Source organism: Cervus canadensis, chromosome 25 (assembly GCF_019320065.1).
Source record: "Cervus canadensis isolate Bull #8, Minnesota chromosome 25, ASM1932006v1, whole genome shotgun sequence".
NCBI lineage: Eukaryota > Metazoa > Chordata > Mammalia > Artiodactyla > Cervidae > Cervus > Cervus canadensis.
This window is the reverse complement of record NC_057410.1, coordinates 558,755-570,323: the sequence shown is the minus strand read 5'-3', so window position 1 is coordinate 570,323 and position 11,569 is coordinate 558,755. Positions and strand designations below refer to the sequence as shown.

Sequence of the window (11,569 nt, the reverse complement as noted above, 5' to 3'; positions counted from 1 at the left end):
CCCCACCCACACATTCCAGACTCATCACGGGCTTGAAATAATGACTTTTTATTGAGGCAGACACAAGTAGGCTTCAAGATCATTTGAATTCTCAGCTTGGTCTTAGATGCAAAGAAACTGAGATCTCACCCTTCGTTCTTTCATCTGCAACCCAAGCACCTAAGCAATTTGCTTCCTACCTCTTAGTTTTATTTCTCCTGTCCTAGTGCAAACAGGGAGATGTGAAAGTTACAGATAAGGGGTTTATTGCCCAGTGGTCCCTGGGTCACAGGAATGCCCAACTTCAGAGGATGCTCTGGTCCCTATTCCTAGTCTTGGCAGATATTCTGCTTCTGATCCCGGCAGGATGCCCACCTCCAGGACAACATGGGAAGTCTTTCTGAGTCCAGCAGAGGACCCTGGGGGCTGGGTTGGAGGCTCTTCTTGACTTCCGCTCTCTGGCAGGGCAGGGGTTAATGGTGAATTGCAACACATCTCTGGGCTGAGTCACCTCCTACTGACACTCCCCCCAATTTCCCTCCCTTGAAGCTTTATAAAGAGGACCAGAGACTGGAGAGTGAAAAGAACTGGAGGGAAGACCGTCCCACCCCCGCCCCACACCTAGCCCTGCTCCCTCAGGCTCCCAGGATTCTCAGAGCAGAGGGCACAAATTCTGAAGCTCTTGCCTGGTGGGACCATGGACTGGCAGCGGCTGTGGTTGGGCTTCCTACTCCCGCTGACTGTCTCATGCCAGGTTGTGGGGCCCGGAGAGAAGGAGGCAGCTGTGGTGAGTCTCCTGGGAAAGCCAGACCCAGGCTGGGGGAGGGATGGAGGAACTGCTCCTTAGTCCCATCCAAGCTGCCCCTTGACCTACAACTGCCTGCCCTGCCCTTCGCTCCTCTAATCCATGATCCACCCCTACCCATCCCTACTCCCTCCCCTCATACTCTCCTAAGATGCCTCTCCTTCAGTCCTTCCACATCTGTCCCCTCCTATCCTAATGGGCTGTTAGGTCATGTAGAAGCTTCACCCAGAGACTAATCCCCTTTTGATGTTATCTGTTGACCCCTACCCTCATCATAGGATTACTTGTTGCAGTATGGTTACCTACAGAAGCCTCTAGAAGGACCTGACAACTTCAGGCCTGAAGATATCATAGAGGCGCTGAGGTGAGAGGTTGTAAGGTGCATGCTTTCAGGGTCAAGTTCACGAGATCCTTTTCTCTTCTCACCTCTTCCATTCCCCAGGCCCACCTCTGCCTGCCTCACATGTATTTCGGGGATCCAGGGAATGCGTGGTGGGACCTGGGGTCAGAGGGGGAGTCAAGGATGAGGGCACAGTTGTTGGATCTTCCTAGGCCCTAAGCACTTCTTTGGAGGCTCCATCCCACATTATATCCAAAATACTATTATTTGGCCATGTCCTACAGGCGGTATAATTTATATAAGTTGGAGCTGAGTTGTTGACATGATGTTGCCTTTCAAAGACATTTAATCCAGCATTTATTTCTTTCTGTTTTGAAGTTTTCTTTTCATATTTTGGGTCTAATGGGTCGTTTCTCAGATATGTTCCCAGTCCATGGAAAAGCCACAATACTTGTGGTGCCTGATGGATGAAATCGCCCCAGAGCAGGCAGGCTGGACCGGGGACGGGGTGTCCAGCCAGGAGGGGAGAAAGCAGAGGGAGGATGGGCCCTCGGGTGGTGGCAGTGGTGAGGGAGTCTCAGAGAAGGAGTAGGAGCTTCCCAGGGCAGGAGGAGGCTCGAGATTGCAGTAGAGGAAGAAGGCAACGCCAGGGAGCACTTTATCCAAATAAGAGCGTGAACACAGGGAGGTGAGGCTGGGGTATTGCCATCTATGCAGAACAGAAGAGGAAGGCCGGATTACGAGGACTGGATCCTGGAGCGATCCCGTTGCCTCCAGAGCTTTTCCGCCAGTCTCTGTCATTACGTCGGGCCAAAGGGGACCAAAGAGCTATCCCGATTGCTCAGTTGTTCCAGATGCCCCTGTCCTGCTGGCCCATCCCTCTCCCTCTTCCCAGAGCTTTTCAGGAAGCATCTGAACTGCCGGTCTCAGGTCGGCTGGATGATGCCACAAGTGCCCGTATGAGGCAGCCCCGCTGTGGCCTGGAGGACCCCTTCAACCAGAAGACCCTTAAATACCTGCTGCTGGGTGAGAACTGAGCCTGGGAAGGGGGGGGGGCGGTCATGACTCTGGAGCAGAGGTGACATTGGGACAGCCTGGACCAGCTCATCATTGAATGGATGGTAATCTGGTAATTGACTGATCACCACTTGCCTGGAAGTGCTGTTTCTTGGCTTTGCTGAGTGAGTGCCCACGCTCAGGGGAGCTGTCCAGAGCTGGCAAAGGTTTCTGTGCTTCTAATCTACTTTTTGGTTCAATAACCAGGCCGCTGGAGAAAGAAGCATCTGACCTTCCGCATCTTGAACCTACCGTCCACCCTACCATCCTACACAGCCCGGGCAGCCCTGCTTCAAGCCTTCCAGTACTGGAGCAATGTGGCTCCCTTGACCTTCCGCGAGGTGAAGGCTGGCTGGGCAGATATCCGCCTTTCCTTCCATGGCCGCCATAGCCCGTACTGCTCCAATTCCTTTGACGGGCCGGGTAGGCACCAGCTCGCAGCTCTTCCACCTCACAGACCTCTGTCTCCTTGAGCCAGTGACTCTGGAAACTTAATGTCAGGCCGCCCCCCTATGCTCAACTGCATCCACACTCTCCAACCACCTTCTCATATTCCCTTGGGGAGCAACATGTCATCTCCCTGGGGCCTCAGCAGGCCTGTTTCTTTGAAGCTTATGCCTTCTTCCTTAGCTTAAGTTCCTCTGCTCAAGGCATACTCCAGGGAGGACTGGAGGGCCAAAGACAGCAGAGTGACTAGGTGGTAACAGGACAGAGCGATGGGCATCCGTGAGAGATCGGGGTGGTGACAGGGAAATCTGAAAGGAGTGAGAGGTGTCCAAGAGATAGTCCGTCTGCTTGGGGGGATTTTAAGGGACGAGAGTAACGAGTTTGTAACAGGCAGGGGATGCTCCACCCCAGGAGACTCTGATCTCCTGCCTGTCCACCTTTGCCTTGTCCAGGGCGGGTCCTGGCCCATGCCGACATCCCAGAGCTGGGCAGCGTACACTTTGATGAAGATGAGCTCTGGACTGAGGGGACCTACCGGGGGGTGAACCTGCGCATCATCGCAGCCCATGAACTGGGCCATGCCCTGGGGCTGGGGCACTCCCGATACACCCAGGCCCTCATGGCTCCTGTCTACGCTGGCTACCGGCCCTACTTCAAGCTGCACCCTGATGATGTGGCTGGGATCCAGGCTCTCTATGGTTAGTCCTTTCCCCTAGTCCTCACGAGGGTTAGTCTGACCAGTGTCTCTTCAAGCATAAAGACACAGGTCTAATCTTCATGGAGGGAAATGGCCTGGCTTCTTTCTCTTCCTCCTGCCCCGTTATTCAGGCTTCTTCATTTTCAGGAGTTGGTTTTCTTGTTTCGGCCTCACTGCGTGGTTAGTGGTATCTCAGTTCCCCAATCAGGGACTGAACCCTGGCTGAGGCAGTGAAAGCCTGGAGTCCTAACCACTAGGCCCCCAGGGATCTCCCAGGAGCTGTCTCTGACACTTCCAGGTCTAATCTTCCTTCCAGACCTCTCTCCTCTGACACCTGCTCTAGTGGATGAACGATGAACATTCCAGCAATCCCCTCTCTCCCTTCCTAGTACCTCTCAAAACTAAAACATGTCTGCTGCTGGTATCAATGTGATCTTTCCTCCCGCCAACGAAAGCTCTGCAGGTTTTCATTTTCCTCTCTATGCGACCTCTGTGCTTAACTTACAGTAGGAGCGTGGGGAGGCCAGTGCTCTGAGTTCTTTCCCTGAGCAGTATTAGTTACCTTGCAGGCAAGAAGAGCCCAGAGATAGGGGAGGAGGAGGAGGAAGACACGGCACTCCCCACCACAACCCTGGTGCCCACAGAACCTGGTCCCATGCCAGACCCCTGCAGTGGCGACCTGGATGCCGTGATGCTGGGTAAGACTCTTTCCCTCCAGGCTTGTGGGCAGGCAGTGGGGCAGGCTGCTGTCCTTGAGACCTGGACAAATGGGAGTGACATAGGACCTCAGGGTGATCAGTGGAGGTTAGATTCTAGGCAGGGGTGAGTGGCCATGGATGGAGGTATGTGGCCTGGGGAGGGAGGATTCAGAGCTAAATTCAAGACGGGCCAGGCAGGACATTACCTCCGTTGTTGGTCTGTGAGAGCCACCAAACACATCCGGAAATACAGCAAGATGGAGAAAACAGTCTTGACAAATGTCTGTAGAGAAGGTGTTATACCCACGTGGAAGGACAACTTGGAAGCCACCTGGAGTAGACGGTGAGGTCCCTAAGTGGGAGCAGCTATCCACAGGGCTGATTTACTGTGAATGACAGAGGAGAGGCTGAACACTTCTCTGCCCTTAGTAATCCTCTCCTTGAATGAAAGTTGAATGAATATTTGGGGGGTCAGCCTGCCTGAGATACCCAGAAGTCTTTATCTGACCGCTGTCTTTAAAAAAAAAAAATCATTTGGCGGCCTCAGGACTTTGTTTCATCACGTGGGATCATTTGTTGAGGTGCATGGTCTGTCTAGTTGTAGCTCAAGGGTTCCAGAATCCATGGGCTCAGTCGTTGTAGCACATGGGCTTAGCTGCTCTGAGGCATGTGGAACCACCCTGGACAGGGATCAAACCTGTGTCCCCCGCATTGGCAGGCTTATTCTTAACTGCTGGACCAGTAGGGAAGTCCCGATACCTGTCTTTTTGACTTGTTGACACACCTCCTGCTCTTAGGGCCCCGAGGAAAGACCTACGCCTTCAAGGGAAATTATGTGTGGACTGTGACAGATTCAGGATTGGGTCCCTTGTTCCAAGTGTCTGCCCTCTGGGAGGGGCTCCCAGGAAACCTGGATGCAGCTGTCTACTCTCCTCGGACCCAATGGATACACTTCTTTAAGGGTAAGGGCACTAGTTTACAGCGTGCTACCAGAGGAGGGCCTGTGATTAGAGACGCCATAAAAGGAGGGAGGGATGAGAAGTTTCTAGAGGGTGGAGCAGAGGAGCTGACAGTCATCACCTGGGGACAGAGGTGACTTGTTCTTTCCTTCTATGCTCTCAGGAGACAAGGTGTGGCGCTACATTAATTTCAAGATGTCTCCTGGCTTTCCCAAGAAGCTGAATAGGGTAGGACCCAACCTGGATGCTGCTCTCTATTGGCCTGTCAACAAAAAGGTGTTCCTCTTTAAGGTATAACCCTCAAAGGAAGGGCAAATCCCTCGTAGGGGAGGCGGGCTACCTCCCATGGAAAAGCAAAGACTTGCTCTGGAAGGAAGTTCTGCAGCTGCCATGGGCTGAGAGTAGACCTTGGTGGGGGTGGCGGGGCGGGGGGGTGGTCCCTAAGCCCCCTCGTCATCCTTCTCTTCTTGCTGCCTACCCCACACCTAGGGCTCTGGATACTGGCAGTGGGATGAGCTGGCCACTACTGACTTCAGCCGCTACCCCAAACCAACCAAGGGATTGTTTACAGGAGTGCCAGACCAGCCCTCGGCCGCCATGAGCTGGCGGGATGGCCGTGTCTACTTCTTCAAGGGCAAACAGTACTGGCGCCTCAATCAGCAGCTTCGAGCAGAGAAAGGCTTTCCCAGAGAAATCGCCCACGACTGGATGTACTGTCGTCCCCCAAACACCACCGCCTCAGATGGGGACACGGATTCCTCGGTCACAGGCACAGACCCTTCAGCCACAGGATAACACTGAGTACCATTTCCTTGGGCCACAGATACACCCTGAACTCTGACGGCTCACCCAGAGATACAATCTTGGACGTTATCCCCTCAGTCACAGACTTCAGCACCCTTTCATTCCCTGGTAATGTCACTCTCTCAGAGGCCTGAGACCTCAGTCAAATGTATGCTGCAGCACAAGCATGAAGCATGGACCTCGAGCCTCTAAATGACCCAGCTCCAGTCCCCACCTCCCTGTCCTCTTTCCCTCCTGGTCAGTGACTCTAACTCAGCCTCCAGCTCCACCCATTTCTCCCCCATCCTAGATAGCACTTCCAACTGTGTCATTTTCTCTCTGGAGGACATTGGTAGAAGGCATCCATCAGGCGTTTAGCTGACAGCAGGCCACAGCTGGGAATGCCTGGGTCCTGTTCTTCTTAGATAAAGAACACGGAAACAGCATGGCCAGTAAAATGAGCAATGGCTTTGGATTCCTTGAGAATCACATCAACTTGCTTATGACTTTGGGCAAGATAATTAACCTTACTAAGCCTCAGGTTTCCCATCTGAAAAATAAGGTTAACACCAATCCCGCAGGGTTGTTCCATTAAATGAAATACTGTGTGTGAAGTGCCTGGCACATCTGTGCTTAATAAAGTTTAACTCCATCTTCACAGGGCTTCCCAGGTGACTCAGTGGTAAAGAATTTACCTGCTAATGCAGGAGATACAGTTTCAATTCCCTGGAGGAGGAAATGGCAACCCACTCCAGTATTCTTGTCTGAGAAATCCCATGGACAGAGGAGCCTGGTGAACTATAGTCCTTGGGGTCACAAAGAGCGACTGTGCGCGCGTGTACCGTGTTCATAAGAGAGGACCGAACGGTTCTTCCTCTGGTGTGTGCCGCTCCTATAGGGGCCTGGCCTGATGAACGTACCTTCATCAGATCTTTAAGGGACAGAGGACTCGTATGACTAACTCGTTGTTTTGGGGTGCAAAGAGAAAAAAGAGGAGCAACAGAAGAGGCTAGACTCCGAGGTTCAGTGTTCCATGTCATTTTATTCACATGTTCCCATGTTCCTCTTCCCTCCCATTGTAACCTTGCTGCCGGGGGAGGGACATATCTTCCTTCATGCTGTCTGAGGAACCAGGGAACAGACTTTGGGCAGGTGAATCAGGGGAGCGGAGAGTTAGAACGGGTTAGCGGCTAGGACGATGCTCTGGTTAAGGAGATTAGTGGCCCCTATAGTGAGAGGCAGAGAAGGCACTTGTTTCCCACACAGCCCTGAAGACCAGGCTCCTTTGGGCAAAAGGGCGAGATTCTGGCACGTGGGCCAATGCTCTCTGCTTGGAGCAAGAAGCCAGCTTTGAGGGACCGTGGGTGCAGAGCCAGGCAGTGCCCTGTGGTCCTCCCCACATTGAGAAGGGAAAGGAAAGCACCATGGAGGACAGATACCCCCAACTGAGGTAGGAGAAGGGGGCTTGAGTCTGGAAGTCCAGAGAGAAAGGCGAACCAGGAACTCAACTGCTCCCTGATGAGGGGCCTGGGAATCAGGGATCCAGGAGCCCCACTGGTGCCCTTCTCCCCGTCAAAAAGCTATCACGTGCTTTAGGAGCCTTCCTGATTTTCTATAGGTAGGTCCTATGAAAACAATACCCCTTACTTGATCATTGAGAGGCACACTGACGTGGGTATATAGAAGGCTATTTGGGTAATGGCCCTCCTTGGTTTGCTTTGAAGGGAATGAGGGAGTCAGTTACTTTAGGGATCAGCGCACCTCTATCACTGGACAGAGGTAGGTGCTTATACTTCCATTCTTTTCCTTACCCCACCCAGAGTCCTCTCTATCTGTCCCTGAAACATATCTCTACAGGGCTGGTCTGGGTTGGAGCACAGATTCCATCTCCAGGTCCAAGAGGTGGGGAAGTCTGTGTGTGGATTCTGCAGGCCCAGGCCCTGCCCACCTAGTGTTCCCAGGCCCTTGTTCCCAGGGTGAGGGCATCAGTGGAGGTTTAGGCTCAGGTCCGGGTGGGAGGAACCAGAAGGTGCAGTGAGGGGGAGAGTGGAACCACAGTCAGAATCCAGGTCCAGGACAGTGTGGGGAGCCTGGGTGCCTGGTCCTAGCTGGCGCTCTCGAAGGCTCTGGAAATAACTCTGGAGGGGCAGGGCAGATAGGGCATAATAAAGGGCCTGGATCAGAACCCACCCTCCCATCCTGACCATCCCCCTGTGCCTGCTGCCCCAGTCCCAGAGCAGCCCCCACGCCTCCACTCACTGGAGCCAGACTGTCGGCAGGGTTCCGTGCGCTGGCAGGGAGCTGGCGCCGGTAGCTGCCCTCACAGAGCGCCGCCCCAGGGGAGGTCCGGTGCCACTTGGCCTCCTGATGACGGATCCGGAGGAGCTGGAGATGCCTTCGCTGGTGACTCAAGACCACTGCTTGGGAGGGGACAATACAGACTCATGGAGGCCTCTTTAGACTCTGAAGCCCACCCCCAAATACACTCATACTCTAGAGAAACCCATTCGCTTTCCCTGTTACATCTCTCTCAAACCTCATCCCCCTCCCAGTTATTCTAAAGAAACTTTTCTTTGGAATCCTCCTGCTCTTCCCTCCTGACTTCCCGGAGGTCTTCCTATCCTTCCACATCCGTCCCCAGTAACTCCCCCCTGCTCCCCAACCTCCGGACAATTTCTCTTCTCATTCTTACCCAGGCTTTTGACTCCTCCAACCCTAACTTTTTTTCAGTGGCCTGCCTCATACACCTTAGACACCTCTGTCTTTTGCCCTCAGGTGTATTTTCCCCCTTCACCTCTTTAAGTCTGGGAACCAGGGACACAGGTTGTCCGCTGTCTATACCACGGCGGTAACTCACCATTGGCGTGGCCTCCATGTTCCTCATCCATGAGCTTCCACTGGGCCAGGGCCCCAAGGGCCCCCAGGGCTGGCCAGGTCCCCAGCAAGACCCAGCTATACCAGCAGAGAGGAGGCAAGGCTGGAAGTGCCTGCAAGCGTTGGCCCAGCCGACTGCCCAGCGCCAGCCCCTCTAGGAAGTAGTCAGCACAGGCCACCAGCACCGCGGCACCCAGCAGGGCTGTGCCCAGAACTGTGAACGGACGTGGCCACCGAAGCGTGAACAGGGCTCCCAGCAGTGCCAGCCCCACCAGCCCCCCAGCTGGCACCCAGGCTGAAGGTGGCTGGTAGATGGGCTCGGTGCCCAGCAGGACCCCGGCTCCCAGGGTTAGGCCTAGTAGGAGACCAGTCAGGAAGAGCCCGACACTGCGAACCAGCATGGTGACCAGGCCACAGAGGAGTCCGATGCCGAGCGCGATGCCCGCGCTCACCTCCAGGCTCAGCTGTGTCTCCAGCACTCGCTCCTTATGGCACAGCAGGAAGATCACCAGGGCTCCTGACAGCAGGCCTGAGAGAAACACCACTGCCTTGAAGCAGCGGTAGCCTGGGAAGGGAGGCAGGAGGCAATGAGAGGCAGAAAGTGGTGGGTGGGGGAGGGTCGACAGAGCTGGACAGGGATAGGAATGGCTAACCAGAGGAGCAGAAGTCAGGAGCAGCACCCCCAGGGACCTCACGGCCAAGGGCAGAAAGGGGGACTTTTCAGGAACTGTGAGGGGATGGGAGGGCAAATCAGGAGGGAAGAGGGATGCATTGAGGGGAATAAGTATAGAAAAAACGTTTCGTCCTTTCAGGCATGGTAGACGGGAAGAAGTCAGCACAGGCTAATTCAGGTTATTGGGGAATGGAATTTTGAAGTGGGAGGCAAGGGGAGGTAAAACGATAGTTGCCAGGGGTCAGAGCTGAAGGTGGGCGCGTGGGGGACAGAAGAAGAGCTGGCAAGAGCGGCATTGGCCACACTGAACCAGGCATCCCCCGACAGAGGGGTGGAGATGGCTCAGGGGCAAAGGCGGAAGCTGGCGTCGTGCCTGTGGGCGACAGTCTCGGGCAGCTGCCCCCCAGAACCCTGGCCCCGCCCTCACCGAAGCAGCAGTAGATGATTCCAAAGCAGCAGCAAAGGGCACACACCAGGGCGGGTGCCAGGTCAGGACTGTCCTGGGGTTGCAAGACACATCTCAGGTCTGGAGGCTCTGGGAGTTGTTGATTGAAGGGCCTGGGGTCAGAGGTCATGGCCAGGGGCAGCAAGGCTTCCTCCATGGCCGAAGAGAAGGTGGTCACAGAGGGGAAGGTCAGTATCAGCTCCTCTCATCCATCCATGAATGTCTTGAGGGGGCTGAGAAACCTGCAAGGGGGTAAGGGGGCAGGAACTCAGGTGCCCATGAACTCATGAACTCAGGATGCCTTTCTTTTTAAAGAAAGGCCAATTTCAGGATGGAGCTTAGTTCTGCTGGGGAAACTGAAGAAACCTACAGGACACGGATGAGAGCGGCCAGCTGTCTATCACCCTCTAAAACAAGGACATTTAGTGGAACTTCAAATCTTAAAAGGTAATGAGTCTCGGCTCCCTGGCTTTTCGGGGTGGGGTGGGAGGAGTAGGAAGTCCTCCGTCTGTGGAAGAGGGTGCTGTGGGCTAAAGGCTCAGCAGCCTGTCCCAGTTGAAAAGAAAGCTTGTCCCGTCTACAGCTGGGACTCAAAACCATCCCACTGGATGGGGATGGGTGGAGTTAGTAGAGGAGGGAGGAGAAGGAAGAGGAGAGAATGAGTCATGGTGGGGGTCTTCCAACAGCTGCTCCAACCCCAGAGAGGGAAGAGGGAAAAAAACCAGACACCAGAAGAGGAATCAAGTAGAGACAGTAACCAACACTTTGTCAGGGTTGGGAAGCCTTGGCTTCAGGTGGAGATGGGGTTACTGGGGAAAGGTGTCCGTCCAGCCACAGTCCAATTCCCACCGATCCCTCATGTACTAAGCAGGCGCCGTGCTCACAGGCATCTCACATCCTCCCCTCAGGACACTGGTGGGACTCTTTCTACCTTTCCCTCTCCCTGGGGTGTCAGGGCTGCCAGTGGGATTTGAACTCAGCTCCTGAGAGGAGAACACCAAGGAGGGCCTGGCATTGGGGGCACTAAAGGAATGGGGTGGAGTGGGCACAGGCACGTCCTTTCAGCTGCCTTCTTTTGGATATCAAGGTCTTAACAAGCAGGGAGGGGACTTGGCCTGGGGAGTCCCTGGGGCTCCTCTCCTCAATCCTTGGAAGTCTGGGGACCCTAATCAAGGAGAGATTGGGGAGGGGGTGTTAACTACTCACCACCCTGTCAGGGCTGAGGAAAGGACGGGGTAGACGTGCTTCCCTAGCCCCCCAGCTGCATCCCTGCCCAGAGTCTGAGGCGTCCGGGCGCTGTCGGGCGCGGGCACCCCTAGGGCCGCTCTGTTCTCTGCCCCCTAAACTCTTGCAAGTCGTACCGCAGCCCAAGCCCCAGTGAGCTAAAAGCAACCAGCTTGGGGGGTGGAGGAAGGGGACAGGGTGTGTGTGTGTGTGGGTGACATCACGGGGCGGGACCCTCCAAATCTTTTCCCTGTGTGTGTGTGTGGGGGGGGGCCCAGTTTGCCTACTGCTCTAGGCTGGGATCAAAGACCCCCAGCCATAGCCGGGAGGGGTTTTGGGGGAACCGCAAGAGGTTTGGGGAATGGTCTCTGAATACCTATGCGCTGACTCAGCAACTCGAAGCTTTCAAATCCCCTATGGTGTCCCAGCGCTCCCCTACTCCGGCTTGGTTTCTTCCACTTCCCAGAGAATTGGAGTATTGTCTCCTGGAGAACTTGGTGGTCCGGATCGGGGACCCCGGGAAGGGGCTCTTACTGGTCTGGGGCGCCGGCGAGGGGTTCATGGGTAGAAAAACTTGCGGAGCAAGACG

At 54.8% G+C, this 11,569-nt stretch overlaps 2 protein-coding genes across 7 annotated transcripts; one reads left to right on the top strand and one right to left on the bottom strand.

The window, feature by feature from the left end:
- The first annotated feature begins 531 nt into the window (after positions 1 to 531).
- On the top strand, positions 532 to 6,422 carry MMP19 (matrix metallopeptidase 19). Of its 2 annotated transcripts, XM_043446999.1 has the most exons (10): positions 532 to 766; positions 1,063 to 1,148; positions 2,020 to 2,150; positions 2,388 to 2,603; positions 3,080 to 3,325; positions 3,894 to 4,022; positions 4,820 to 4,984; positions 5,145 to 5,272; positions 5,471 to 5,774; positions 5,840 to 5,919. In XM_043446999.1, exons 1-10 carry the CDS (start codon positions 677 to 679, stop codon positions 5,917 to 5,919), a joined length of 1,575 nt encoding a protein of 524 aa, XP_043302934.1. In that variant the 5' UTR covers positions 532 to 676. The 2 variants fall into 2 exon arrangements, with proteins under 2 accessions (XP_043302934.1, XP_043302933.1); XM_043446998.1 differs by having other exon boundaries at positions 535 to 766; positions 5,471 to 6,422.
- Positions 6,423 to 6,786: 364 nt separating this feature from the next.
- Positions 6,787 to 11,483, bottom strand: LOC122427482 (transmembrane protein 198-like). Of its 5 annotated transcripts, none has more exons than XM_043447003.1 (5): positions 11,357 to 11,483; positions 9,739 to 9,998; positions 8,622 to 9,203; positions 8,024 to 8,184; positions 6,787 to 7,902 (listed from the first exon to the last, which is right to left on the bottom strand). In XM_043447003.1, the coding sequence occupies exons 2-5, from the start codon at positions 9,911 to 9,913 to the stop codon at positions 7,750 to 7,752; spliced, it is 1,071 nt and encodes a 356-aa protein (XP_043302938.1). In that variant the 5' UTR covers positions 9,914 to 9,998; positions 11,357 to 11,483; the 3' UTR covers positions 6,787 to 7,749. The 5 variants fall into 5 exon arrangements, with proteins under 5 accessions (XP_043302938.1, XP_043302940.1, XP_043302937.1 ...); XM_043447005.1 differs by lacking the exon at positions 11,357 to 11,483 and adding an exon at positions 10,963 to 11,183 and having other exon boundaries at positions 8,622 to 9,167; XM_043447002.1 differs by lacking the exon at positions 11,357 to 11,483 and adding an exon at positions 10,963 to 11,182.
- Between the last annotated feature and the right edge of the window lie 86 nt (positions 11,484 to 11,569).

What these genes read in the sequence shown, in the direction of transcription:
- LOC122427482 (XM_043447003.1), bottom strand. Translation starts at nt 9,913, where the DNA reads ATGGAGGAAGCCTTGCTGCCCCTGGCCATGACCTCTGACCCCAGGCCC. An exon ending in AATCATCTACTGCTGCTTCG is followed by an intron (nt 9,204 to 9,738) that starts GTGAGGGCGGGG and finishes CTCCCTTCCCAG; the next exon opens with GCTACCGCTGCTTCAAGGCA. An exon ending in CTGCCGACAGTCTGGCTCCA is followed by an intron (nt 7,903 to 8,023) that starts GTGAGTGGAGGC and finishes CTGCCCCTCCAG; the next exon opens with AGTTATTTCCAGAGCCTTCG.
- MMP19 (XM_043446999.1), top strand. Translation starts at nt 677, where the DNA reads ATGGACTGGCAGCGGCTGTGGTTGGGCTTCCTACTCCCGCTGACTGTC. An exon ending in GAGAGAAGGAGGCAGCTGTG is followed by an intron (nt 767 to 1,062) that starts GTGAGTCTCCTG and finishes CCCTCATCATAG; the next exon opens with GATTACTTGTTGCAGTATGG. An exon ending in ATGGATACACTTCTTTAAGG is followed by an intron (nt 4,985 to 5,144) that starts GTAAGGGCACTA and finishes CTATGCTCTCAG; the next exon opens with GAGACAAGGTGTGGCGCTAC.